This window comes from Triticum urartu, chromosome 3A (assembly GCF_056163025.1).
Source record: "Triticum urartu cultivar PI428250 chromosome 3A, HENAU_Tu73, whole genome shotgun sequence".
In the NCBI taxonomy this organism is placed as follows: Eukaryota; Viridiplantae; Streptophyta; class Magnoliopsida; order Poales; family Poaceae; genus Triticum; species Triticum urartu.
In genome coordinates this window covers 437,919,025-437,943,515 of record NC_141875.1, presented here as the reverse complement: position 1 = coordinate 437,943,515, position 24,491 = coordinate 437,919,025, and the positions used below count along the sequence as shown (strand labels likewise).

At 45.6% G+C, this 24,491-nt stretch overlaps 3 protein-coding genes across 3 annotated transcripts; all 3 read right to left on the bottom strand.

Moving 5' to 3' along the window:
- Positions 1-6,737: 6,737 nt before the first annotated feature.
- Positions 6,738-12,253, bottom strand: LOC125544287 (GDSL esterase/lipase At1g28600-like). The gene is made up of 5 exons (XM_048707911.2): positions 11,856-12,253; positions 11,536-11,760; positions 7,734-7,882; positions 7,335-7,611; positions 6,738-7,063 (listed from the first exon to the last, which is right to left on the bottom strand). The coding sequence occupies exons 1-5, from the start codon at positions 12,103-12,105 to the stop codon at positions 6,786-6,788; spliced, it is 1,179 nt and encodes a 392-aa protein (XP_048563868.1). The 5' UTR covers positions 12,106-12,253; the 3' UTR covers positions 6,738-6,785.
- A 2,393-nt stretch (positions 12,254-14,646) lies between these two features.
- On the bottom strand, positions 14,647-20,084 carry LOC125544285 (GDSL esterase/lipase At1g28600). Its single transcript, XM_048707906.2, has 6 exons — positions 19,319-20,084; positions 18,977-19,195; positions 18,052-18,200; positions 17,663-17,939; positions 14,897-15,159; positions 14,647-14,786 (listed from the first exon to the last, which is right to left on the bottom strand). Exons 1-6 carry the CDS (start codon positions 19,710-19,712, stop codon positions 14,709-14,711), a joined length of 1,380 nt encoding a protein of 459 aa, XP_048563863.2. The 5' UTR covers positions 19,713-20,084; the 3' UTR covers positions 14,647-14,708.
- Positions 20,085-20,627: 543 nt separating this feature from the next.
- On the bottom strand, positions 20,628-24,195 carry LOC125544286 (malate dehydrogenase 1, mitochondrial-like). The gene is made up of 7 exons (XM_048707909.2): positions 23,857-24,195; positions 23,607-23,780; positions 22,715-22,883; positions 22,556-22,617; positions 21,958-22,082; positions 21,725-21,842; positions 20,628-21,002 (listed from the first exon to the last, which is right to left on the bottom strand). The coding sequence occupies exons 1-7, from the start codon at positions 24,088-24,090 to the stop codon at positions 20,862-20,864; spliced, it is 1,023 nt and encodes a 340-aa protein (XP_048563866.1). The 5' UTR covers positions 24,091-24,195; the 3' UTR covers positions 20,628-20,861.
- Between the last annotated feature and the right edge of the window lie 296 nt (positions 24,196-24,491).

The window sequence follows — 24,491 nt, the reverse complement described above, 5'->3', positions numbered from 1 at the left end:
GAATTGGGATTCAAGGTTGATCAAGATTAAGTCAAGAATGAATCAAGTTGATCAACTCACAAAGCGCAGAAGATGTACCGAGAGGGATCAAGTGATCCCATGGTATGGTAAGCATTGTCAATTTCTCTTTGTGTACTAACCCATGGTCTTCGTGAGAGTTCTTTGTGGGGTTAGGTTGCGGTGTGCAAGTTCAAGTGGAGCATCATGAAGAGATCAAATGCTTGAAACTTGTCTTCCATTGTGGTGACAATGGACATGTGAAGATGTGCGGAAGAGTGGCTCACCCATAGTGGAGTCTTCATCGAGCCAACACAATCAAGAAAGGTGGTCCAACTTGAGGAAGTCAAGATCGTCATCATCTAGCTCAAGTGGACCATGTGCAAGGCAAAGGTTTGCCCTTGATAGGTTTTCTATTTTACCGGTCTCATGATGGTAGTTGGGAGACCGGGTTATAGGATCGATTGCCGTACTATCAAGGGGGGCTCTAGATGAGTAGCTTGATCGTATCGTTCGTTGAGAGCTAAAACCATTGCATCCTTACATCATCTTTCTTGGTTCTTGTTTGGTTCTCTTTGTGAGTCTTAGAGCTTATGGTCATCTTGATGACAAACTCGAGTTCATCAAAAACGGAGTTCACATGCATCTTCTATGATGTTTTCGATGTTGGAGGTTTTGCCAGTTCTTCTCGGTTGGAGGTTTCACTCCTCTTTTTGTTAGGCATGCCTCCCCTGCCTCTTCTTACTATAACCAGTCATTGTTTTGATGCTACTCGTCGTCTTGTTTCCAACAAGCTTGAGTTTGCTCAATTCGGAGCTCATATGCAGAAGTTATGGCAGTTCTTGTTTTCTTGAGAGTGGCTTTTGTCTGGTCCCAGCGGTAGTACCGCGAGCCCAATCGGTAGTACCGCTTGGAGCTCTCAGCCATAGTACCGCTGCAGTGCCGCTCTTCTACCGCCTCAATTTTGGGTCCTGCTCTTTTCGTGTCGGGTTTAGCAGTAGTTGCACGGCAGTAAGGCACGGTAGTACCGCTCCGGTCGGGCAGTAGTACCGTTTCTGCTTCACTGCCGCCATACTCTGCTCTGCCTGCCTCTTTTGGTCCTGTGTTCTGCTCCTCCAGCGGTAGTACCGCTGGGGTGAGCGGTAGTACCGCTTATATGTACCGCCCCAAGGTTCATGTTTTGTTGCTCCTCTTCCCTGCTTCTTCCGCCCGAGCGATAGTACCGCTCGTGTGTGGGCTGAGCACATAACGGTTGGATTTTCTCCCTCCTATAAAAGGGGGTCTTCTTCCCCAATGAACCTTATCCTTTGAGCTCGTGTTCTTCCCCTATTGTTGACCTTCTTCGAGCTTGCTTGCTCTCAATCCCTCCATGGATTCTTGCTAGTTTTTGAGGGAAAAGAGAGAGGAGATCTAGATCCACATTTCCACCAATCACTTTCTCCTCTATGTGAGGGGAACCCCTTGGATCTAGATCTTGGAGTTCTTGGTGTTCTCCTTCTTGTTCTTCCTCTCATTTTCCTCCCTAGCATTAGTTGCTTCGGTGGGATTTGAGAGAGAAGGACTTGGGCACTCCGTGTGCCCTTGCCATTGCATTTGGTGCATCGGTTTGAGTTCTCCACGGTGATACGTGGAAGTTACAAGTTGAGAAGCTTATTACTCTTGGGTGCTTGGTACCCTTGAGCTTGTTCCTCTTGGGTGCTTGGGCGCCCTAGACGGTTGGTGGTGTTTGGAGCTCAATCATTGTGGTGTAAAGCTCCGGGCAAGCGTCGGGGTCTCCAATTAGGTTGTGGAGATCGCCCCGAGCAATTTGACAGGTACCGGTGACTGCCCCCAAGGGTTGCCAAAGTGTACGGGTTCGGTGACCGCCCCCAAGGGTTGCCATTTGTACGGGTTCGGTGACCGCCCTCAAGGGTCCCTTAGTGGAATCACGGCATCTTGCATTGTGTGAGGGCGTGAGGAGATTACGGTGGCCCTAGTGGCTTCTTGGGGAGCATTGTGCCTCCACACCGCTCCACACGGAGATTAGCATCCGCAAGGGTGTGAACCTCGGGATACATCATCATTTCCGCGTGCCTCGGTTATCTCTTACCCGAGCCCTTTACTTATGCACTTTACTTTGTGATAGCCATATTGTTCTTTGTCATATATCTTGCTATCACATAGTTGCTTATCTTTCTTAGCATAAGTTGTTGGTGCACATAGGTGAGCCTAGTTGTTTTAGGTTTTGTGCTTGGCAAATTAACCGCTAGGTTTATTCCGCATTTGTTCAAGCCTAAACTGTAATTATTTTAAAGCGCCTATTCACCCCCCCCCCCTCTAGGCGACATCCATGATCTTTCAATGATCCCGCCGCTTCCCGGCATCTTGAGGACATTGTAGCCGTGATGGGTCACCGCCATGAACTTGGCAGGGCTGGATACCCGAGGATGGCATTGTACGGCAGGCGGATGTGCGTGACGTCAAAGTGGATGAGCTCGGTGCGGTAGTTCTTGCGTTCCCCGAAGGTGACATGGAGGCTGACCTGCCCTATTGGTGTGGTGGAACCGTCAGTCACTCCTGAGAAGGGCTTGGTGGGATGAAGCTGGTCATATGGCACTTGGAGGCTGTCGAACATGTCGACGGACAGGACGTTGAGCCCTGCGCCACCGTCGATGAGGGTCTTGGTAACTTGCACGTTGCTGATGACTGAGGAGTAAAGCATCGGGAGGGCGCCAGCGGTAGCTGCGCACTTGAGCTGGTCTGCCGAGTTGAACGTGATGGGGCACTGGGACCATCTGAGCGGGTGTGCAGCTTCGAGCTTGGGGAGGACTGCATTCACTTTACGAGCAAACTGCTTGAAGATACGTTGCGAGGCTGGGGCCTGGGCTCCGCCCAAGATGCAGGCGATAGCACGCGGTTCCTGGAAGCCCCCAGCCCCCTCGTCTTGATGGTGTTCATCATTCCTTCTTGGCGGTGGCGGCAGCGGAGGGAGTCCGGCGTTGCCTTGAGGACGATCCTCGCGAGGCTGATCCCTCCAGGCGCCCTCGCGAGGCTGATCCTGTCAGCGGTCCTCACGAGGCCGATCGCGCCACTCCTGGCGTGGGCCACGGTCATCCCAGCGTCCGCCACCACGTCCTCCTCCTCAGCAGTAGCCCCGGTTGCCGCGCTCGGGGCACCGACCGAAGCGTCCTTCACGAATGGCTCTGAGCTCTTGACAGTCCTTGGTGTTGTGGGTGTTCAGGTTGTGGAAGGCGCAAAATGGACGGCTGCCCTTGGATGACTCTGGTTGGTCTCTGCCACGCTTGGTGTCTGGTTCCGCTACGAGCACGGCTGCTCCCTTGCGCTTCACGTCCTTGGCCTTGGCTTTCTTCTCCTCTGGGTCCGCAGCAGGGAGCTCGAGGAGGGAGAGGCGCCCCTCCTCAGCTCTAGCACACTTGGTCGCGATGTTGAACAGCTCCAGGGTCGTGCACAACTCTTCATGGATGGCGAGCTCCTCCTTCATCTTGACGTCACGAACACCATCGGAGAATGCTGAGATGATGGCCTCGTCGGTCACCTTGGGGATCTTGATTCATGCGCTGTTGAAGCGTTGAATGTACTTTTGCAGGGTCTCTCCTGGTTGTTGCTTGATGCGGCGCAGGTCGCCCGCGACCGGGGGGCGGTCGCGAGTGCCCTGGAAGTTGGCGATGAAGCAGGTGTGCATTTTGTCCCAGGAGGAAATCGAGCCTGGAGGCAGGTTCAGGAGCCAGGAGCGGGCACCCTCCTTGAGAGCCATGGAAACCAGTTCGCCATGACTTTCTCATCGCCGTTGGCCGCTTCGATGCTCAGCTCATAGAGCTGCAAGAACTCCGCGGGGTCGGGGGTGCCGTCATAGCGAGGAGGCAGATCCGGCTTGAACTTGCCCGGCCAGGCGACGCTACGCAGCTCGGGGGTGAAAGCGCGGCAGCCGGCTGTGGTCACCGGGGCCCGCCTTGGGGGTGGAGCTTGGTCTTGATGGGGTCCGCGCCCTGCCGCTATGAGTGGCGCGCGATCTTGCCGCAGCAGCCGGTCCCGGCGCGGTGGCACGAGGAGCGGCGGAGCGTTTTGTTGCGGTCGAGGGACTTCTTGACAGCTTCTTTCTTCACGCGCGGGCGCGGGGCGCGGCGGGTCGCGTCGTGGAGTCGCGCGTCTTGGCGCCAGGGCGCCGTCTTGGGGCAGAGGTGGTGGAGGCGCTCCGTGAGCTACGTCGCCCGTAGCTGGTGGAGGGCGAGGCGGAGAGAGGGACGGCGCAGGGGAGCCCCCTGCGGCGCGGACAAGCTCGGCGATGCGGTCGAGCCAGTCCTCGTAGAGGTCGTCGACCGGGCGGTAGCGCAGGAGCTCGTGCGCCATGAGGAGAGCGGCCTGTGCGTCCATGGGAGGGCGACGTGCATGGGAAGAAGAACCGGCCGGGGTCAGCGATGGAGTGGCGGTGTGGCCGTCCCGCCGCACCGAGGGGTACAGCGTGGATGCTTTCTGCTCGTTCCCCGCCGCGCCGGTGGTGGCATTGGCGGCAGGCGACGGGGAACGACGAGGTGGCCCGCCGACGGGAGCCGTCTGAGCGACGTGGGCGGCGAGGGCAGCCCGGCGCCCAACGCGAGTGCGGCGCGCGTCTGCCATGGAGACGGCGAAGCAATGGGGCGCGGAGCGACGGAAAGAAGCTTCGGCGCACCCCTACCTGGCGCGCCAAATGTCGGATCACGGGTTCCGGCAAACCCTCAGGGTTCGAACACTAGGGTGCGTGCGAAGGTTTTCTCCCTATCGATCCACGCCCTAGCTCTCTAAGATCTCGCGGACGAACTCGACGAACTCACAACACAGAAAGACACAAGATTTATACTGGTCCGGGCCACTGTTGTGGTGTAATACCCTACTCCAGTGTGGTGGTGGTGGATTGTCTCTTGGCCTGATGATGAACAGTACAAGGGGAAGAACAGCCTCCTGAGGTTGAGGTGTTCTTGTGCCTGGTGAACTTGTGTGGGTGAAATGCCTCTCGATCTGCTCTCGATCCGATCCCCTCTCTACTGTGGTGGCTGGTTCTACTTATATAGGCCCTGGTCCTCTCCCCAAATATTGAGTGGGAAGGAAGCCAACAACGGCCAATTTGAAAGGGGACAGCTAGTACAGCTTATCCTGACAAAAGCAGTCTTCGCCTGCAAAAGGCTCTGGTGGTGACGCCGTCCTGGGCTCCATGGTGACCTCCGTCTTGCCATCCTTCTGGTCTTGGTCTTGTTGCACCAATATGGAAACCTTTGCTTGATGCCTCGGTACTCCGCGCCTGCGCTTGCCCCCTTGGCACCAAAGAGGAAGCAAGGACACTGTGCGCGCTGGCGCCCGCCTGGCGCCCGCCTTGTCTCGATCGTCATGGCTCACGTCACGAGGACCTCGCGAGGTTTGCCTTGCCTTAATCTCTCTGCCCCTCGTGAGCCTGCCTGGCGAGGCCGCTCCTGAGGAGGTCTTGCGTCGTCCGTCTCGCGAGGGTCTTGAATCCCCTGTCTATGAAGATGGGCCGTACGGGCCTGCTAGCTCAGCCACGCCGTGGGCCGCAGGCAGGCAAGTCTGGGACCCCGTTTCCAGAACGCCGACAATAACCACTTTATAGCAACGGAGTTTTTGTTGATGCTCAAATTAGGTGCAAGTTCAACAACAAATCTTGCAATGCTCAAATTGATATTTAGGATCTTAAGAAGCAACTTGAACAAAGCAAGATCAGGAGGCATCACAAAGAGGAGCAGGAAGCGATCATAGAACTGACTTCTTGTAGCCTCCACGGTCGGAATCCAAGATGGTTGGTCTTGAGAAGGAGGTGGCTAATTTGGAGGCTAAGAGTGTAGCATGTACAAGGACGTTAGAGCTTAGGAAGAAGCAGTATGCTCATTTGCTACACCATTGGTGCCTGCATGTGTAGGTTGCATTTCCTTTAAAAATCAAGCGCCCATGTTAGCATATTGACTATTGAGTATTTACCTTTATCTATTGGAGAACAAATAAATAATAGTAGCCAAGAGTTGATTTTTCACCCATTATATCTCTGCTTCAAGATGGTTTGCAAGATGCAGATTCTCATGATGAGACTGTACTACTTCAATTTACAGAAGAACGTAGATTGCTGCTAGTCTCATATTTTTTTGCATGATGGTTTGTGCTTGATTCTAGTCATATGTAATCTTAGTGTTGCACTTCATATTGATTTTATTTTTATCCATTACTAAAGTTGCATGATTACTTATGCTTTAGACATTCATTTATGATTTATTTTGCGCTTGCACTTGATGATAACGCACTAATTTGCTGCAAATATATTCAAATCCCTTCTTCATACCAACTGATATGTAAATTAACTTCCTGTGCAGTGTCATATTTATAGACATTCTTATCATTCTATTGAAAAAAATGGATGGGCATAGCAACGCGCGCTATCATGGTCTAGTAGTAACAATGATGGAGCAATTGTTTGGGTGTAGGTACAGTGGGTCAGGCATTTGGCACTTCAACTAGATTGAAGTTGGATGGAGAACTTCGTGCAATTTATAGATCATTTTCTATTGCCACATGCATGAACAAAACATATGCATCCAGCAAATACAAAATGAAAATTATACACCGCTTTATCTTCTTGAAAAATCATTTAGTAATTCACAAATAGATATGTAGGTTGTGTGTCGTGTGAGTATAATGTGTGTATGTGCTCATTGTAATCTAATGGACTAGAACCTTTTGGCATGGCTACATCTTACCATCAGCCATTCACCCGCAAAAAACTCATCATATTTAAACCATATATAGTTACAGAATTACATGTCGTAAAGGACCTTGTATTCAAGGGAAGAAGCAAGCTTAGTAGTTTGTGGACATGAACTGGTGGTGGAAATTGGAGGCTGAGTATATGAACCTCTTAGCAGGCCAATGGCAATGCCTTTGTATGTAGTTTCTGTGGGATGGAAGCCATCCCATGATGCATATTTTTGTGGGTCATCGCATACCTTGTAGTCTCCATGCCCACATCCTGCAGTTGCGGACACACCGTATGGCCCTCCTCCACCGCAACAAGCCATCAAAGGATCCTCTATCCCTGAACAATAGTAAATGCAACGCAGAATGGGGGTCAAAAAAAAGAATGTTACACCTGATGGGTATGTATGTTTTTCTAGGAGCTATAAAGAATTTTGTCAACTTTGCCAACTAGCTTGTTAAATGGTCAATCGAAGAGGCAACATATGGATACATATGGAATATGTTCTCTTTGAAAAGACACCAGAGACTGGTATGTTAGTTGGCAAGTATTTTTCTTGTGTCATACGAAGTGTTCTCATAGTAATAAAAATAGAAGGCTTTGAACTCACCAAATTGTTCGGGAGAAGAGAAGATCTCCATGGCAGCTCCATAGTAATCAGCATAGATGATCACCACACCAGGATGAAGCTTTCGCAAATTTTCCAACTCATCCACAAGAAGTTTGTTGTGGTACTGTGAGAACTCATTCATCCAACGGATGCAACCCGTCTCTGGTTCATAATCTTCCATCTTGTCACTCTTGTATGTTGTGAGGTAGGCTGGGATGCACCCAATTGGAAGGTTGCCGGGAACTAGCAATGTTTTGGCACCTAGCTCAACCAGTTCCTGCAAACTCAATTCATTGTGCATTATTATCTATGTACGTCTGCACTATTTCTCGAGTTGGGACTCAATAGTAGCACCGGCGATAACAATAACAACAGCACGAGCAATTCAGAATGACTCACGGCGATAGTAGAAGAGATTTTGGCAATGATACTTGGTGTGAAGGTGTGAATCTTCTCAAAGGGCACCCCATAGAAAAGAGGTAGGTTGTAATCATTGCCCCCAATTTCACCAACCAGGAAGAGAGATTTGCTCATCATGTCCATGCAATCTATTTCATTTATAAATGTGGTATTGAATCAGTATGTAAATATAACATCTAGTTTAACAAATAGTGTTCAGGAAGTACTAAAAAACATTCTACAGCATTGAAGACAACGTAGTTTGCAAGAACAGTTCTGACAAAGTGTCAAACACTTAAGTAAGTATTCTACAATAGTGCAACAGTATAAAGGCTCAAATCAAGTTTACCACTAATATTTGTTTAGCACATTAGAGTGTAATCTGGGAGTTTAATCTTGGATAGAAAATTGATTTATTTGTAGTGTTATTGTATCACCACTTTCACAAATCATGTCACAGGAAATATTTCATATTTTCCAACTTCTACCCGCAAAGCTATATCTCCTTTGGAACAAACACCAAAGTTTTGTGGTGTCTCTGCTGAAATTTCTACTTTGTGGCTACAACTCAGTAGGCATGTTCCATAATGACTGAAATACGGAGATATGGAATGTGTGGCTACTTGCATTCAATTGAAACCATTAGTTGATCATCACAAGAACATGAATACAACATATACTTCTTACCGATGAATTGTTCTGCCTATATCGACATCATTGTTCATTAGTAGATTTTCTCTTTTGAAGTATAATTGTGTTCTATTTTATCATGGAGCAAGTAAGAACATATGACCCTTCATTGGTTATGGTCTCTTCGCTTCTTTATTCCAAGCAATTTGAGTACTCCCTCCATCAGGGTCTATGAAACTTGTGTGTGCTTTTAGGTCATCAATTTGACTAACCAAATATGTGCTATATGTCATCAAATATGTGTTACACGAATAAAGTTTTTAAACATATACTTTTGGTTACATATAACACATATTTGGTTAGTCAAGTTGAGGACCTGGAAGCATGTGCATGCCCAATAATCTTGAACAGAGGAAGTATTCCCCTTCCAGCATTCTTGGAACAACAACACCTTTGCAACATTTTTGCAAGAATTCCCTTTTCTAGATCGACAAACACGTAGTTAAGAACTTTAATAGATACTCACCACTTTCGCCTTAAGTTATGAGAGCAAAATTGTTCTTCCCTCTATGTATTTTAAGTAAACGATTTGCTAAGTACTGCCTCTGGTAGTTATCTAAACGATCTTATATTTCTTTACAGAGGGAGTATTTCCTAGTTGGCATGCAACCATTAAATCTTACATGGAAATTCATGCATATTTTTGTGTGTTTTTAGGAAGAATAAGTACTGTGTGAGGTGTTGGATTCTAACCTACAACTTGGTACTCAGTTTCTTGATTTTCGTTGTTGTTGTTTTGTCAGCATGTTATTGCACTGAAAACGTATCCATTACGCCATTGTTGTTGTGCAACCAGACCATCCAATTTGGAAAACAGACGTTAGAGGTTACCAAACAACCTGGAAATAAATTAGCAAGTAGGTATATGCACCGAATACGTCCACTTGTTGCACTTTGTTCTCCTAACAGCCTTTTTGGGAACTTATTATTATCTTGTTGCACATTTTTTTCTGCAACTGTTGTTCACACATGACAGGTTGTTAGAACTTTTTACCTATTTCGTTTACTCGGTGCATTTCATTGTTTTTCTTAATATTCAATTATTTAATTTGTTGGTCGTTGATTAACTTTTAAAAATATTATATCTGGTTACATATATATCAAAACATTCTCTTTTTCGATGCAACTTGGGTAGTGGTTAGCATCTACAAGGCAAAGTCAATGACAAAAAATCGAGCCAACGGCCAGTCTATAGGTTAGGTTCCGTGAGGTGAAGTCGATACTTCATAGTGGTGTTGAGCGAGGACAGAGATGTTGTGAGCCAACGTACAAAGTGATAAAGACAAGTTCGGGACTCACAGTCCAGCACCTTCTTGAATTCTATGAGCTTTGGGTGGGACTACGTGAGGTTTTCCTCGACGAGGAGGTGGATGATGTTATTCTTTGGAAGCTTTCGTCGTCCGGCGAATACACGATATCCTCGGCATACAAAGCTCAGCTCGACGACTCTACGGTGTCACAAATGAAGTCTGCCGTGTGGAACAATTGGACGCCGCCAAAGCATAAATTCTTTGCTTGGCTTATCATCCAGGATCGGGTTTGGACGGCGGACAGACTTCAACGAAGAGGATGGCCAAATTGTGGTCTCTGTCAGCTTTGTAAGAGGGAGTCGGAGACGGCAGCGCACATCATCTTCCAATGCCGATACACGACACGCATTTGGAGGGAGATCAAAAATTGGATGGGTTTGACCAATCTGGATATCACTAGCTGGAGCAACTTCCACACCGTGATGGAGTGGTGGCACCACACGGTGGGCGTCAATACTAACGTGAGAAAGGGCCTTGCATCCCTTGTCATGTTGGTCTCTTGGGAGATTTGGAACGAGCGAAACGCACGAGTATTTAGAAATGTGTCATCCTTGTCAACTGTAATCACGTCTAAGATTAAGACTAATGCTGTGTTATGGAGGTTGGCGGGGGCTAAGCGTCTGTATTCTTTAATGCTGCGAGAGTAGGCTTATTTTTTGGATCGTCTTATGACGGACGGCTATGTATTTCCAAACTTTTCTTAATTAATGAGATAAGGCAAATCTTTTGCCTCGTTTCGAAAAAAAAAGTTGATGGTGAGGCGAAGCGTTCAAAGATGTACTCCCTCCATCCAAATATAGAGGCTAATATATTTTTTAAGGTTGTCTTTGACCATTCATAAGATTAATAATATATGAGATGTATGATGCAAAAATTATATCTTTAAAAACTCCTTTCACATACGAATTTGATGGTATACTTTGTGTAACATGCATGGCATATATTACTGCTCTAATTCATGGTCAAAGGTAACATCAAAAAACGTATTAGGCCATGTATATTTGGATGGAGTGAGTACTACACTTGCACAGTTGAATAATAAGTTTCAAAATAAAATGTACAATTAGAGTTTTTAGAGAAGAAAAATGAAAAGTCACCCAGAAGCACTTGCTCCAGGTTCAAAGGTAATTCTCTGAATATATTAGGAGTCCAGAAAAAAAATATAATAATTCAAGTTTTTTGTGTGCTTGCAAAAGTTACGTGAAAGGAATGCCCAATAGTTCTCTTCAAGCATCAAAAATTATTTTCTCTTCGGGGCAAAAGGTATTCTACTATTAAAAGTTACAAGCATATAAAAGACAAACTATTTGCCCTTGTTTTCCAAACACACTAGAATATAATTTTTATGAATTACTGTATATATCTCGGAAGCACATGCTGCAAAGAACCATTTTGTGTAACATTTTTAATCTGAAAGTGCACACTCTCTCAATAGATTGATGAAAAACGTTTCGTTGCTTGTACTACCTCTACTACGGGCGTGCACGAGATTTCACAATGATCTTTAATTGGACTAATAATATACTGCCTCCATCCCAAAGTAAATGTCACTGAATTAGTACAATAGCGGCACTTATTTTGGGAAGAAAGGAGTATAGGTTTTGTGACTTCAAAATTATATCACTGAATTTTTTTTAATACAAATTCAATGGTATAAAATTTATCGCACATAAGTCGTGTTTTATTGGTTAAACTTGATTCTGAAAATAGCGTGTACGCCTTATAAAATACTGAAATTGCAAAGTAACTGAGGCTTAAGGTCCATGTCAAAGCGGAAAAGAGAAGGGGCCGAATTATCATACCGGCGACGTCGCCGGGGCAGAGCAGGCCGAGGAGGTCGCGGAACCACCCCATTTCCATGTCAAGGTGCACCGTGTCAGCCCGAAACGCGGGCACCCCATTCTCCCAGAAGAAGTCCGGGCTCAGAGCCGTGGCGCCGCCCACGGCGAAGTTAGCCCCGCCGGCAAAGTCCTCCGCGCTCCGCCCGCTCAGGTACGGCGGCACGAACGGCAACCCCAGCGCCTCCGCTGCGCCCACACAGATTTCAAGTTAGTATACATACTCTTGCTACCAAGCTGGCTGGCCGATGGATCCAGCGAGGCGGTTGGTTGTTGTGCCGTACCGATGAAGTCGACGATGAGGCGGCCGTTGGAGAATCGGCCGGTGGCTCTGTGGAAGTAGGTCTCGCCGTAGGGCAGCCTGGTCGCGGCCTCGTAGGAGTCGTTGCCGTAGAGGTAGAGCAAGTTTCCCGTGTCCGCCAGCGAGTCCCCGAAGCTGAACACCCGCGGGTAGCACGCCGGGTCCGCCCGCGCCTGCGCCTGCGCCGCCGCCAGTAGCAGGAGCGCCGCCGCCATCGCCGTCATGGTCCTCATGGAGGCAGAGGAAGGTATCTTTTTCTCCCCGGTGGCCCGTGGGAATGTGGGAGTGGACGGGGAATGGCTCCACGGGGCGCCAAGGGGAAGAAGACGACGCGACGTTTTTCACCAACCAAACTCGCTTTCGCGGGGCCATCTGCGGCTGCGATCTTCACCGGCCACTGCCAGATGATGCGGACAGCGCCTCAAATTATCAGTGCGCCTCAAATGATTTCGGGTTGGGACGGTAGGTAGGGCCTGGCTGAAGTCAATGGCTTCTGTGTCATCCATGGAGTGATTTTTTGGGGGAGCATCATCCATTTTTTATGAGAGAGAGAGGATGGATAATGAGCACCACGATAAAGAAGCCACACGCTTCGCTCGTTCCTAAATTGTTTATATGAGATGAGATTCAAAGCCGGACACACGCGGCGGGCAGATTCGAGACAGGTGCACATGGTCTTCCACTTTATCACACTGCGCGGGAAAATTTTACTCTTTTTTTTTGAATTCGGACTCATGTGAACTCGTGCCAAAAAGCGGAACTGCCACTTTATGTATGAGAATTCTATATCCCTTGTAATTTAATTTTATTTGTAATTCTATCCCTTGAATTCCATATACTACGAACGCGTTTATCCGGCGAACATTCTTTGCGGGCGATTGCCAGCGAACGCCCCACTTGCCATGTCAAAATAACTAAAATTGCCATGCGTTTTTGAGAGAAATGCCATGTATGAAAGGTGAAATTGTCATTATAGAAAAGAATTGCCAGTGATTATTTAAAAAAAAATGCCATCCAACGTGAACTGAATCCAATGATTGGCCGCGGGGGGGGGGGGGGGGGTCGCTGGGACTGCATCCTCAGCGAACGTTCGCGCATTACCATTTCCGTATACTTAAGCTTATAAATTTTTGCCTCCAATACAATGAAGTCCGCTGCTTTGGCATTTTCCTTAACAGTGAACATTTTTATCAAATTTGGGTCAGAAAATGTCCATATTGTTGAACCTAATGAATAATTACAAAGATACAGGTCTGTAACACTTGTATGGTTGTATCCTTTTCTTTTCGCTAAAAGACATCTTGTGAAGTTTTTTTTTTTTTTTGAAGCGGAGACATCTTGTGAAGTAGAGTTGCCGAAGTTCCTCTAACTCCTCAGCCAGATGTTCCCCTTGCCCCTGCTAGTTCCCAACAACAGAATCGATAGGTGTTACCATGGCGGTACGGCGGTACCTAACGACCTTCATTTAGAGCCTGTTCGGCACTCCAAATCTTTAAATCCGCGCTCCGCTTGCTGGCTCGTGCTCCGATTGAGCTTTCCCGATCAATGAAACGTGTTCGGCAACCGAACTCTGGCTTCCATAGCTAATTGGGCCTTTCGTGTAGAAAAGCTGGCCCAAGAAAGATTATGGAGCGGAAGACGTACAAGCGGGAGAGAGACATATCACACGAACCGGTATGTGTTTCACTTATCGGTGGCAGGTCGTTGTAAATTCCACAAACTCCTTCATTTCCCGGATCTACGGAGCTCCGTTTTACCTGCTCCAGAAAATTGAACCGGAGCCAGCTCCGCTCCGCACTTCAGACTCTGCGGAGCTAGAGCGTTTGGCGCCGCTCCGCCTGCTCCACGAGAGGAGTTGTGGAGCAGAGAGGATCCGAACAGGCCCTTAATCGGGAAACACTAGTGGTAGAACCAGAAACTCAAGATGGAGGATTGGAGGGTGGCCCAAAACTCTCTCATATATGGAGAATTAGGAAGCAAATAGACATGCATTTTGGAGGACAACTGATGGATTGCAATCCCATGTAAAAAATCGTGTTCAAGGAATTTCACATGGTAATATTTTCTTCTACAAATTTTAAAGGAAACCAAACATGACCTCTAACCTCATGGGAGAATTCTTTTCAAAGTTTCAATGTATCTTGCGTCTTCCACTCTCCCTTCTCTCGTTGATCAGGCAACACATGAAATTACTGGTACCCCCTCTGTAAAGAGATATAACAGCGTCTACAAATTACTCTCCCTTCTCTCTTAGATCACTCTCACTAAGTGATCTAAACGCTCTTATATTTCTTTACAAAGGGGGTACATTTTTATCCGTAGCATCCAAAGGATTATCCTCAACAAATCATCCGTTTTTCTTGTTTTTGAGATACCATGACATTTTGGTCATGTGTTGTTACTATTTCTATGTTTTGATAATCACCCTTAGTTTCTGTGAAGTTGTAAATCCCTTGTTGTTTTTGTGAACACAACTCAACACAAAGATATGAGAAATGTTAAAATAAAATTGAATCTGCGAAGCTTTTTCCAAGTATTTGTTACCACCTAGTACTGGAAGAATATGATGTGGGATCAGGGATGATCGCTATATAGGAGATCAGAAATCATCGCTAACTAATGTGACAAAGTAAAAATATGAGTTACCAAAGCAGCAATAGAAGAACCAACATTTCAGCCGCACCAGCCAAGCAGCCAAGATGAGCAACCGATGTGTTTACTTCCTCTTAAACAACAGGGGGGGAAAAGGACCCTACGAAGTTAGGACCAAATAATTATAGGAAAAAAAATTATTTAAGAGGGCGAATCAACAGAACAACAATGTATAAAACCTGTGCTATAAAAAGTGAACGAAAAATAAAAGCCAGCCAATCACTTGAGCAACAACCGTGAGGTGTGGAACAGTACCGCAGTTCTGTAATCAGGCAAAATGTCACAATCTGTACATCTCTAAGTAAACATATTTCTATAATTAATTAATAGTAACAAAAAAATTAAGTTACAGAGTTACAAGTCATAGAGGACCTTGTATTCAACGGAAGAGCCGAGTTCAGTAAGTTGTGGGCATGAACTGATGGTGGTAGAAATTGAAGGCTGTGTGTATGTTCCTCTTAGAAGGCCAATTGCGATGCCCTTATATGCAGCTTCTGAGGGATGGAAACCATCCCATGATCCATACTTTTGTGGATCATCACACACCTTGTATTCTCCATATCCACATCTTGCAGTCATGGACACACCATAGGGTCCTCCTCCACCGCAGCATGCTGCTAAAGGATGATCGATCCCTGAGTAATAGATGTGTTAATGTTTAGCATGGTATCAACTAGGAAAACATGTTCTTGTCGATGAATATATGTGTTCTTGGAGCACTAAAGCATAGTTAGTTTATCTAGTGAAAGTAGCATCCAGGAAGTGTTTCGATGGCATCGTCTCATAAGCGCTTGGCAGATTTGGAGAGACCGAAACGCCAGAATCTTTGAGGATGTTAGCGACACAACATTCAAGATCAAAGAAATGGTGAGGTTGAAAGAGTTAGCTTTTTCCAGGGTTGTACAGGATGATGGGGGTTAGCTTCCTTGATCATTTTCTTCCTTTTATCTAGGCAAAGCCTCGTACATGAGGGTTTGGCCTGATCTAAGTTCCTTTTTTCTACTCTTCTAATGGAATTGACAGTGCTCCTGTAGATTTTCCAAAAAAAATAAAGTAGCTGTCGTCTCAAATCTGAAGCTCAATCAAAGTGATGTCATGTTTAATACTACCTCCGATCCATAATAAGTGTCGCAGTTTTGAACTAATTTTGAACTAACCCTAGTTCGAAATTGCGACACTTATTTTGGATCGGAGGGAGTACATATCAATCATGTATTTAGGCTATAGTAGCTACAGGGACACTGAATAAACATACAGAAGGAAATTATTAAGAGTAAATAATGCTACTGTATCTGATATCACCTTATGTTACCAAAACAAAACCAAGTTGTGCTTGATGTTACAATAATGGCACTTCTGAAAGCTTCTGCTATGTTTACTCAATAGTGATTTGATTGTGTTACTAGTAAGATTATTTCATAAGAAACCCAATTAAACACACTTCTATTATGTACTAAATCAAAGACACTTATTTTGGGACGGAGAGAGTAGTTGGCTATTTGCATTGTCATTTCTGGAGATACTGCCTACTGCTATCAAAAGAAAATGATGTTGGGCTCATGTGATTTAGAAAGCAATATGTTACTAGTATAAATGTCAACCTTGCTGATTTGAACCTATGTTTGCTAGCTACTTGGGTTTAAAGATACCATATGGATAATGGTTCTTGAATACATATGGATAATGGTAAAATCTGGAAACAGATTGTAGATTCTAAATACAGGACCCAAAGTCCCAACATCTTTGCTAGTTCTTCTATTGGTGTGTCACCCTTTTGGAAAGGGATTTTGTGGGATGCCAAAGCCACTAAATTTGGATACTCCTGGAAGCTTGGCAATGGTTTGAGGACTAGATTACGGGAAGATCAGTGGATAGATTCCTCTACCTTAGCTACTCAATTTTGGGGCCTTTATGTTATTGCTAATGATCACAATGTTTCTATTAGCAAAGTCTGGGATGGCTTACACTTGAAAAACACTTTTAGAAGATATTTTTCTCCAGATATGATTAAGGCTTGGAATGATCTTCTCAATATTGTGAAAGATCTAAAGCTTAATGACAGTGAAGATTCCATTGTCTGGAATTATGACTCGAAGGGCATTTATACTGTCAAATCCCTTTACAGTATCATTAATTTTAGGGGGGTTCTTCCTACTGATATTCCTTTAACTTGGAAGATTAAAATTCCCCCCAGAGTTCAGATTTTTCTCTGCCTGATAGCTAAACTAAAGTCCTGACCAGGGATAACCTACAGAAAAGACAGAACATCCCTGATGCTTCTTGCCTATTTTGTACTGAATCTGAAAACTGTCATCATCTATTTTTTGACTCTGCTGTTTCGATTGAATTCTGGAGAGTGCTTTCAGATATCACTGGGTATGCCAATTATCTAGATTTGGTATCACTCATGAACTGGTGGTCTGTAAATAACACTAAAACTGCTGATATTATACCTCATGCAGCAGCTCTTTGGGCCCTCTGGAAATATCGAAATGACATGTGTTTCAACCGTGTGTTGTGGTCTGGCATGCAGGCTATTTGGAGCAAAACTGCGTCCACCTTGTCTGCCTGGGAGGTTCTGTGCTCAGGCCCTGCCAGGGAGAGAGTGGTGACTCTGGTGAAGAAGCTGGAAAAGCTAGCGAGAGACCCTCCGCTGCTGCTGTGGCCAGATCCCGGCTAGCACTGTCTCGCCGTGCGCATTGGTGCTACTTTCCTCTGAAGCTGGGAAATCTGCATGAGCTTCTGGGTCTTCTGCGGCAGATGGCTACTCCAAATCCCCACCGACGCTCGTGTGTGAGTTGGGGGAGAGTTTGGTCAGAGCTGTAGTTCTTGTATTGGTCAGAATTGCTTGTTTTCGGAACTGTTTAAATTTGGTCCTTTCCCTATTTGCTGAGGCAGCGTGTTTGAAGTTTTCCTCTGTGGGCTGTATTTCACTAAACCTTGTGTACCGGATATATTGGTTTCATTGTCAATACAATGGAGCCGGGGCGGTGAGCCCTTTTCCTCTAAAAAAAACTAGTATAAATGTCTATTTCTTGTATTTCCCTCCGATCCATATTAATTGTCGCTGATTTGGTACAACTATGGATCGGAGAGATTACAAGTTAATTTATAAACTACAAAGTAGAAGGGACTCACCAAATTGTTCAGGGGAACGGTAGATCTCCATAGCAGCTCCATAGTAATCGGCATAGATTATTGACACGCCACGATGAAACTTACGCAACTTTTCCAACTCATCAATGAGAAGTCTGTTGTGGTACTTCGAGAATTCGTTCATCCACCGTAGGCAACCAGTCTCTGGCTCATAATCTTCCTTCTTGTCACTCTTGAATATCATCAGGTAGTTTGGAACGCACCCAATGGGGAGGTTACCAGGAACTACCAATGTTTTGGCTCCCAGACCAATCAACTCCTGTAAATGAACTCATGTGCATTACTAACTATGTACTCCTTTACAATTTCTTGAGTTGCGATTCAAGTAGTAACAATGGCGACAACAATTGTATCAGCAGTAAATGACTCACAGTGACTGTAGAAGAAATTTTGGCAACAACACTCGGAGTGAACGTGCGAATCTTCTCAAAGGGAACCCTAGAGAGAAGAGGTATGTTATAATCATTGCCCCCAATTTCTCCAACCAAGAAGAGAGATTGATTCATCATGCCCGTGCAATCTGTTTAAGAAACAGTGTTGTTAGCCATATGTAACAATGGCATCTTAGTTTAAAAACTATCAAGAAAGTATTGACTTATGCGCTCTACAGTAGTTGAACATCCACGGGCTCACATTAAATTTACAGATAGTCATATCTGGTAGAGCTGTAAAATAATCCCCAAAGGAAAGCTGCTACTACAAGTTTTGCTATTATTTATTTGCAGTCCCATCATAATGCAGAATTACAAATAATGTTTCCCCTTGCAGAGTATTTGATTTCTGAAATTAATGTATCATATCTGTTCCAGTGACTTAATAATCATCTCGTGTAAATCTCTTAATGGGGACCAAATATACCCCTCCAATCCATATTACTAACGTCGCTGATTTAGTACAACTTTCTCTTCGATCCATATTAGTGTCGCTGATTTAGTACAACTTTCCCTCCAATCCATATTAATTGTCGCTGATTTGATAGTAGTACAACTTTCCCTCTGATCCATATTAATTGTCGCTGATTTAGTATAAAAATTGCACTAAATCAGCGACATTAATATCATAATATGGATCGGAGGGAGTATAATTTCCATTTCAGTTTTACATATGTGATGGTGGTTTGTAGTGAAACTCAAGCAGTACAAATTTCAACATCTTCTGCAACAAATATTACTACTCCCAGCAGCAGCCTCACACCGGTGCCAGTAGAATTTTTCTCTCCCTAATACTAGCGAAAAAATCCAGGTCAAAAGACTTGTGTGGGCAAGGAGAAAGAGAAGGAAGTAAATTTGGGATTACCAGCCCGGTCGGCGGGGCAGAGCAGATCGAGCAGGTCGTGGAACCATTTCATCTCGACGTCGAGGTGCATGCGGTCGCCCATGGGCACCCCTCTCCCCCGGAAGAAGTCCGGGCCCAGCGCCATGGCGCCGCCGACCGCGAAGTTGGCCCCGGACGCGAAGTCCTCCGCGGTTCGCCCGCTCAGGTACGGCCGCACGAACGGCAGCCCCATGGTGTCCGCTGCGGCACGCCCGCCCACGCGAGTTTCATCAGAATTCAAATTAAAATTAGTATACTGCGCGTGCGCGGCTGGCCGGCCGAGCGATCGATGGAGGCGAGGCGGTGTGGTGGTGCGCGGCTTACCGATGAAGTCGACGATGAGGCGTCCGTCGGAGAAGCGGCCAGTGGCGCGGCGGAAGAATGTCTCCCCGTAGGGCGTCCTGAGCGCGGGCTCGCGGGAGTCGTTGCCGTAGAGGAATGGGAAGTTGCCCGTGTCCGCCAGCGAGTCCCCGAAGCTGAACACCCGCGGAACGCACGGCGCCCCCCGCGCGTGTACCACCGCCACCGCTAGCAGCACCGCGGCCGGCAAGAGGAAGCCTCCTCCTCTCCCGGAGACGGAGACGGAGGCAGAGGAAGCCATGGCCATGCCAGTTTCTGTTCGAAGAGGCGTGCAAGGGTGCGACTTTCTGCCTTTTATAAACTTCGGGACTGCCGTCGCCAGAGTCCAGACAAATGGCCAAGGAGCCCGAGATAGCATACGGGGCCAACAAGTCAGCGGCCACTTGTCGCCTTCCCAGTTCGTACGCGTACTCTCTGATCCTTCCTTGAAACAAGATCATACTGCACTTTCTTTTCTCTTGCGTGTACACCAGATCCTAGGTACAGCACGGGCACGGGCCTCGGATCCGGAAACGTAGCGTGATCGTACGAAAAAATGTATTCTGGAGCAATATTGTTCCGTATATTGAGGGCTTTGGATGAAGAGGCTATGATTGAAATCAATGAGGTGGACTCGGCTCCACGATTAGCGACGGGGCAGGAGGACCGTCGAGCAGCATTCCCTAATTTTAGGTTGTGCAATGTTCCTGACCTCTCCAGTTGATGCTGCACTATCAACTCTCCCTGGCGCTAAGCGATGTATACCTGTCATACTGGAAGCTAGAAAATCGTATGTCAGGTGCATCTGCACATTGGAAAAAGAAAATCATAAGTTGTCAAATAGTATCTGACAGTTCTGCATGCGCATTGTTGGCTAAATGTGAAGCAGCAAATTTGTATACCCAAAAAGAAAAAACTATGTCAATTGTTTGCCGTAATTTCAGTACAGTTGACTGTCATCGTCGTCAACATCCTGATAGATAACTATTGCAAAATGATGCAAGGTGATTGACAAATGCAACACAAATAATCCTATCCATGGGCCGACATGAGAATCTCTTCACACAGAAGGAAAAAAGGCGATTGAAACGGAAATACTTTGCTTCCATTGAGTGGCGAATCAAATACCCACAATTGATTAACAGTACTAGAGCATAAAGGTATCATGACCACTTACAGAACGATGCAGCATCAAATGACTGACAAGAGATTATCTTGGCAAGTAAAAAATCCTGGAACTAACTGAAAGCACAACAAAAATCATCAATATTCAACAGACTTGCAAGCAGACCGGTTGAACAACAAGTGACTTTCCACGCATCAGCAATTGTTCATTATCAGTTCAAAGCTCGACACAAAACTAGCTTCCTCTCGTACAAGTTATGTTATGTGTGGCATTACGCCGCCGGAAATTTTATTGCAAAGCTCAAATCTTCAATGCCCACATGATGGGCAGAAAAAGCACTGGACCAAACCAACAGACCCCTCAACAAGACCTGGGTTTGCTATAATCTGCAAAATGGCCTAACTAACTTGCATTTGCGAACGCGACACCCTTCTCAATTGAAGATTTGAGCTCGCCCTTGAGAGCTTCCAACCCATCCTTCTCAAACTGCGTCAGCTGACCCAACCCGAGCACTTCCTCGACTCCATTCTTCCCAAGCCTCACCTGTGTTACATCAGTGGATCATGAAATTCCATTCTATGACCAGCGTCAACAGTTTGTAAAGTGAACAAACAACAGCAAGACCACACGGCGAACAAGTCCATCACATTGCCTTAGGCAATAAGCATCACACAAAGGAGAGATAGGTTCACTTGAACATAATTCAGCGTGGAGAATACTCTAGAAGATTCAATGCACAGTAAGAATACTTGAGCATATGCTGAGCCTCGTTTCAAAGAGTTTTTGTCTCAATCAAAATATAACATGGCAAAAATAGCAAGTTGATCAGTGTGCAAAGGGGGAAATGGCCTAATGGAGTATTGCCTAATATACAAAAAGCGTGTCAAAGACTAGTTTTTTGCAGCAGTACTTGCAATCAATTCTAAGGTCATATCCAAACTAGGCAGATTAAAAATGTCAAAGATAACAGTGCCATAAAAGTCCAACAGCAATTACTATTAAATACACCACAAAAACCCAAATGATCAAAATGGATTTAACAACCCAGCCAGTCAGGAAACAAAGCTTAGCCACCCTATTTTCAACAGGCATAACATCATAAAAGAAATTGCAATATAATGTCATATGCATGACAAGCAACCACTGCATAAATCTAGAGAAAAATGGCTTTGATACTACATGAAATTTGGAACCATCTAGATTTACATAATGAAACCATATAAACAACTGCAGTAAACAACACACATAGCAAAATAAGCATGTACCTTGGAAGCAAAGAATGGCAGCTCGGTCACAGTTGATTGCACGTAGGAGCATTCAACAATGTCAGGAACTCCGTTCAGACCCTTCAAGCATGCATCTCCAAAAACTGCACCAGCATACCTACAAAGGTGGAGCAAATTTATTAGCAAAACAAGTAAAAACATGGCACTAAATTGCTAGAGAAGTGGCACACAATCCTCAGTTAGCATGGTTTTTTCATCTTTTTTTTACTTACGCCATGGACAAGGTTGCAGATCCCTTTCCAGCCTTTGCCTCAACGACTTCTGTGCCACCCTCCTGTGTCCTCTTGGTGAGAGCCTTGATTTCTTCAGCAGACAATGCATTAGTTGAAGGAGTTGCCTGTTAAAAAAGAGTTTCCTTCCGTTGAGTTATTAGGGTTAGGGTGATAGCACAAATGTACACTATTCAACTACTTCACAATTACAGTAACCAGAAAGATAAACCTAGATAGACCATATTCACTTCCATAATTTTGGTAAATATGGTGTTTACATTACACTAAACTAGCTACACACTCATATGTCCAGTTGTCCACACAAATGAATTCACTAATGAGCAAGAATACTAGAATATGATTGATCTTTTGTTATAGACATGATCACTTCCCATTTCAAGTAGATGAACATTATCTGTCAAGAAAAACTTAATTTCTTTACTCAGCGTGATTTCACCATGGAAGTCCTAGCATAATACAGTGAATAAGAATCTAACAAACATACCAGTTCTGTCCCCATTTCTGGTTTTATGCGCTATAGTGTGGAATAGTTTTTACGATAGTGATGTATCATTTATTACGTGACAGAAGTCAATACCTGTGAGAACAGTGGCAAGATGGTAATACCAGCATGACCACCAACAACAGGAACGTCCACAGCTGCCAAAGAACACTCCAGTTAAGGACAAAAATACAGCAACCATACTCTTCTTTCATTTGCTACCAGTCAGCTAGATCATATACTGTCACCACTTACTATTAACATCTACATTAGCCTTCCCAGCATAGAAAGTCCTGGCACGAACAACATCAAGAGTGGTCACACCAAACAATCTCTTCTCATCATAGGTTCCAGCCTTCTTGAAAACTTCAGCAGCAATCGGAACGGTTGAATTCACAGGGTTGCTGATCATGTTGACAAGAGCCTGCAATACAGAAACACATCAAATTCATAGAAAGATGCATACAAACAAAATGAAGTAACAAAGGAGGAACATCAGTTTTTAAATGTATCATATAACGATTTCCTAACACAACATACACTGAAAATGGATACATTATGTATTGGAGGTTGGAGCTAACAGACAGGTTAGAAAATTTGAAGGAATGGGCCATATGGCTCCTCGGTCAACAGGTTGAGGAATGGGCATAAAAATATAGAAGATATGATAATAACTGACAAGCATGTAGGACAGATGATATATATATATTCCACTGAAGAGTTATAAACATAAGAAAATGTAACTTTCAAGAGAAAACAGCGAGGCAATCCAGAGTAACAATGACTTAGTTTTCATTTGTCCAGGCTAATACACAAACATTCGAATGCAAGTAACATTGCAACAAACAAAATGAATAGACCAAGGAACCACACCATCGAACAGGAGATACAAAACTGCAAGCGCCTAAACAAGACACACGTGATAGAGCAAAATGTTGGTGCCTATTCAGCAGATAAGTATTGGTCATAGTGGTGATAATCAAACCACACCCGTTTACAATTTCCAAACATCGAATCAGAATTACGCAATGTCCAGGTCTTGAATAGGAACTAGATAGATCTGTAACGAGACCACGCACCCAGAGTAGCCAGAACAATCAACCACGCGAGCAACAGATCTAAAATTGAAGAGAGTTGAGAATCTTACATTCGGGCAGTACTTGGCGATGGCGGTGCAGAGGTTCTTAACGATGCCGGCGTTAATGTTGAAGAGGTCGTCCCTGGTCATGCCGGGCTTCCTCGGGACGCCGGCCGGGATGATCACCAGGTCGGCCCCATCCAACGCCTCCGCGAGCTGATCATCCGCCATGAAACCCTTCACCTGCGAAAGCCCGAACCATGTGTTAGATCCGACCGAACTGAGCAGCGCGAGGAGGGCGATGTCGGGCGTGGGGTACCAGGGCAGGGGAGTTGATGTGGGAAACGTCGGCAGCGACGCCCGGGGTGGCCGCGATATCGTAGAGGGAGAGGGAGGAGACGAGGGGGTTCAGCTTCATGAGGAGAGACAGCGGCTGCCCGATGCCGCCGGCCGCGCCGAGGATGGCCACCTTCCGCGCCTGCTGCCCGGACGCGGAGGAGTAGTTGCGGCGGCGGAGGAGCTGGGCGGCGGATCTCATCACCGAGGGCCTCATCGTCGCTGGCTTGGGCGGCGCGTGAGATCTGGGTCGATGGATGTGAAGGGGGAGATGTGGACGGGGGGCGGGTGCTGATGTGTTGCTATTGTATAGACGGAGCCAGCAAAGTGGTGGATGGATGGGACGATCTAAACAATAAAGTCGTTAGCAAAAAGGGTTTGGGGGTTTCGAGATAACCATTTCTGATCCAACCTTTCCGGGATTTTCTTTCCTATGAGTATACCTTTTAAAAACTACTCCTACTAGTAGTAGTAAAAAGGATTCTAAAAAAAGAACTACAAGAAACATGCGTGTGCAATGAACCTTGTGATATTAGGTGATGTCAAAAAAAAGGTGATGTCAAAAAAAAGAACTTATGATATTAGGGCATCTCCAACGTTGACATTTAAACCACGAGT

Bases quoted from the DNA above. Each gene is read 5' to 3' on its own strand.
- LOC125544287 (XM_048707911.2), bottom strand. From the start codon at position 12,105: ATGAGGACCATGACGGCGATGGCGGCGGCGCTCCTGCTACTGGCGGCG. The intron at 11,761-11,855 runs GTACGGCACAAC...GTGTGGGCGCAG, and splicing joins CCTCATCGTCGACTTCATCG to CGGAGGCGCTGGGGTTGCCG. The intron at 7,883-11,535 runs GTATGATAATTC...TAAATGAAATAG, and splicing joins CTGCCCCGGCGACGTCGCCG to ATTGCATGGACATGATGAGC.
- LOC125544286 (XM_048707909.2), bottom strand. From the start codon at position 24,090: ATGAGGCCCTCGGTGATGAGATCCGCCGCCCAGCTCCTCCGCCGCCGC. The intron at 21,843-21,957 runs GTAAGTAAAAAA...CCACCTTTGTAG, and splicing joins TCTGCAACCTTGTCCATGGC to GTATGCTGGTGCAGTTTTTG. The intron at 21,003-21,724 runs GTACATGCTTAT...GATGTAACACAG, and splicing joins TGCCATTCTTTGCTTCCAAG to GTGAGGCTTGGGAAGAATGG.
- LOC125544285 (XM_048707906.2), bottom strand. From the start codon at position 19,712: ATGCTATCTCGGGCTCCTTGGCCATTTGTCTGGACTCTGGCGACGGCA. The intron at 19,196-19,318 runs GTAAGCCGCGCA...GGCGTGCCGCAG, and splicing joins CCTCATCGTCGACTTCATCG to CGGACACCATGGGGCTGCCG. The intron at 14,787-14,896 runs GTCCTCTATGAC...GCCTGATTACAG, and splicing joins GCTCTTCCGTTGAATACAAG to AACTGCGGTACTGTTCCACA.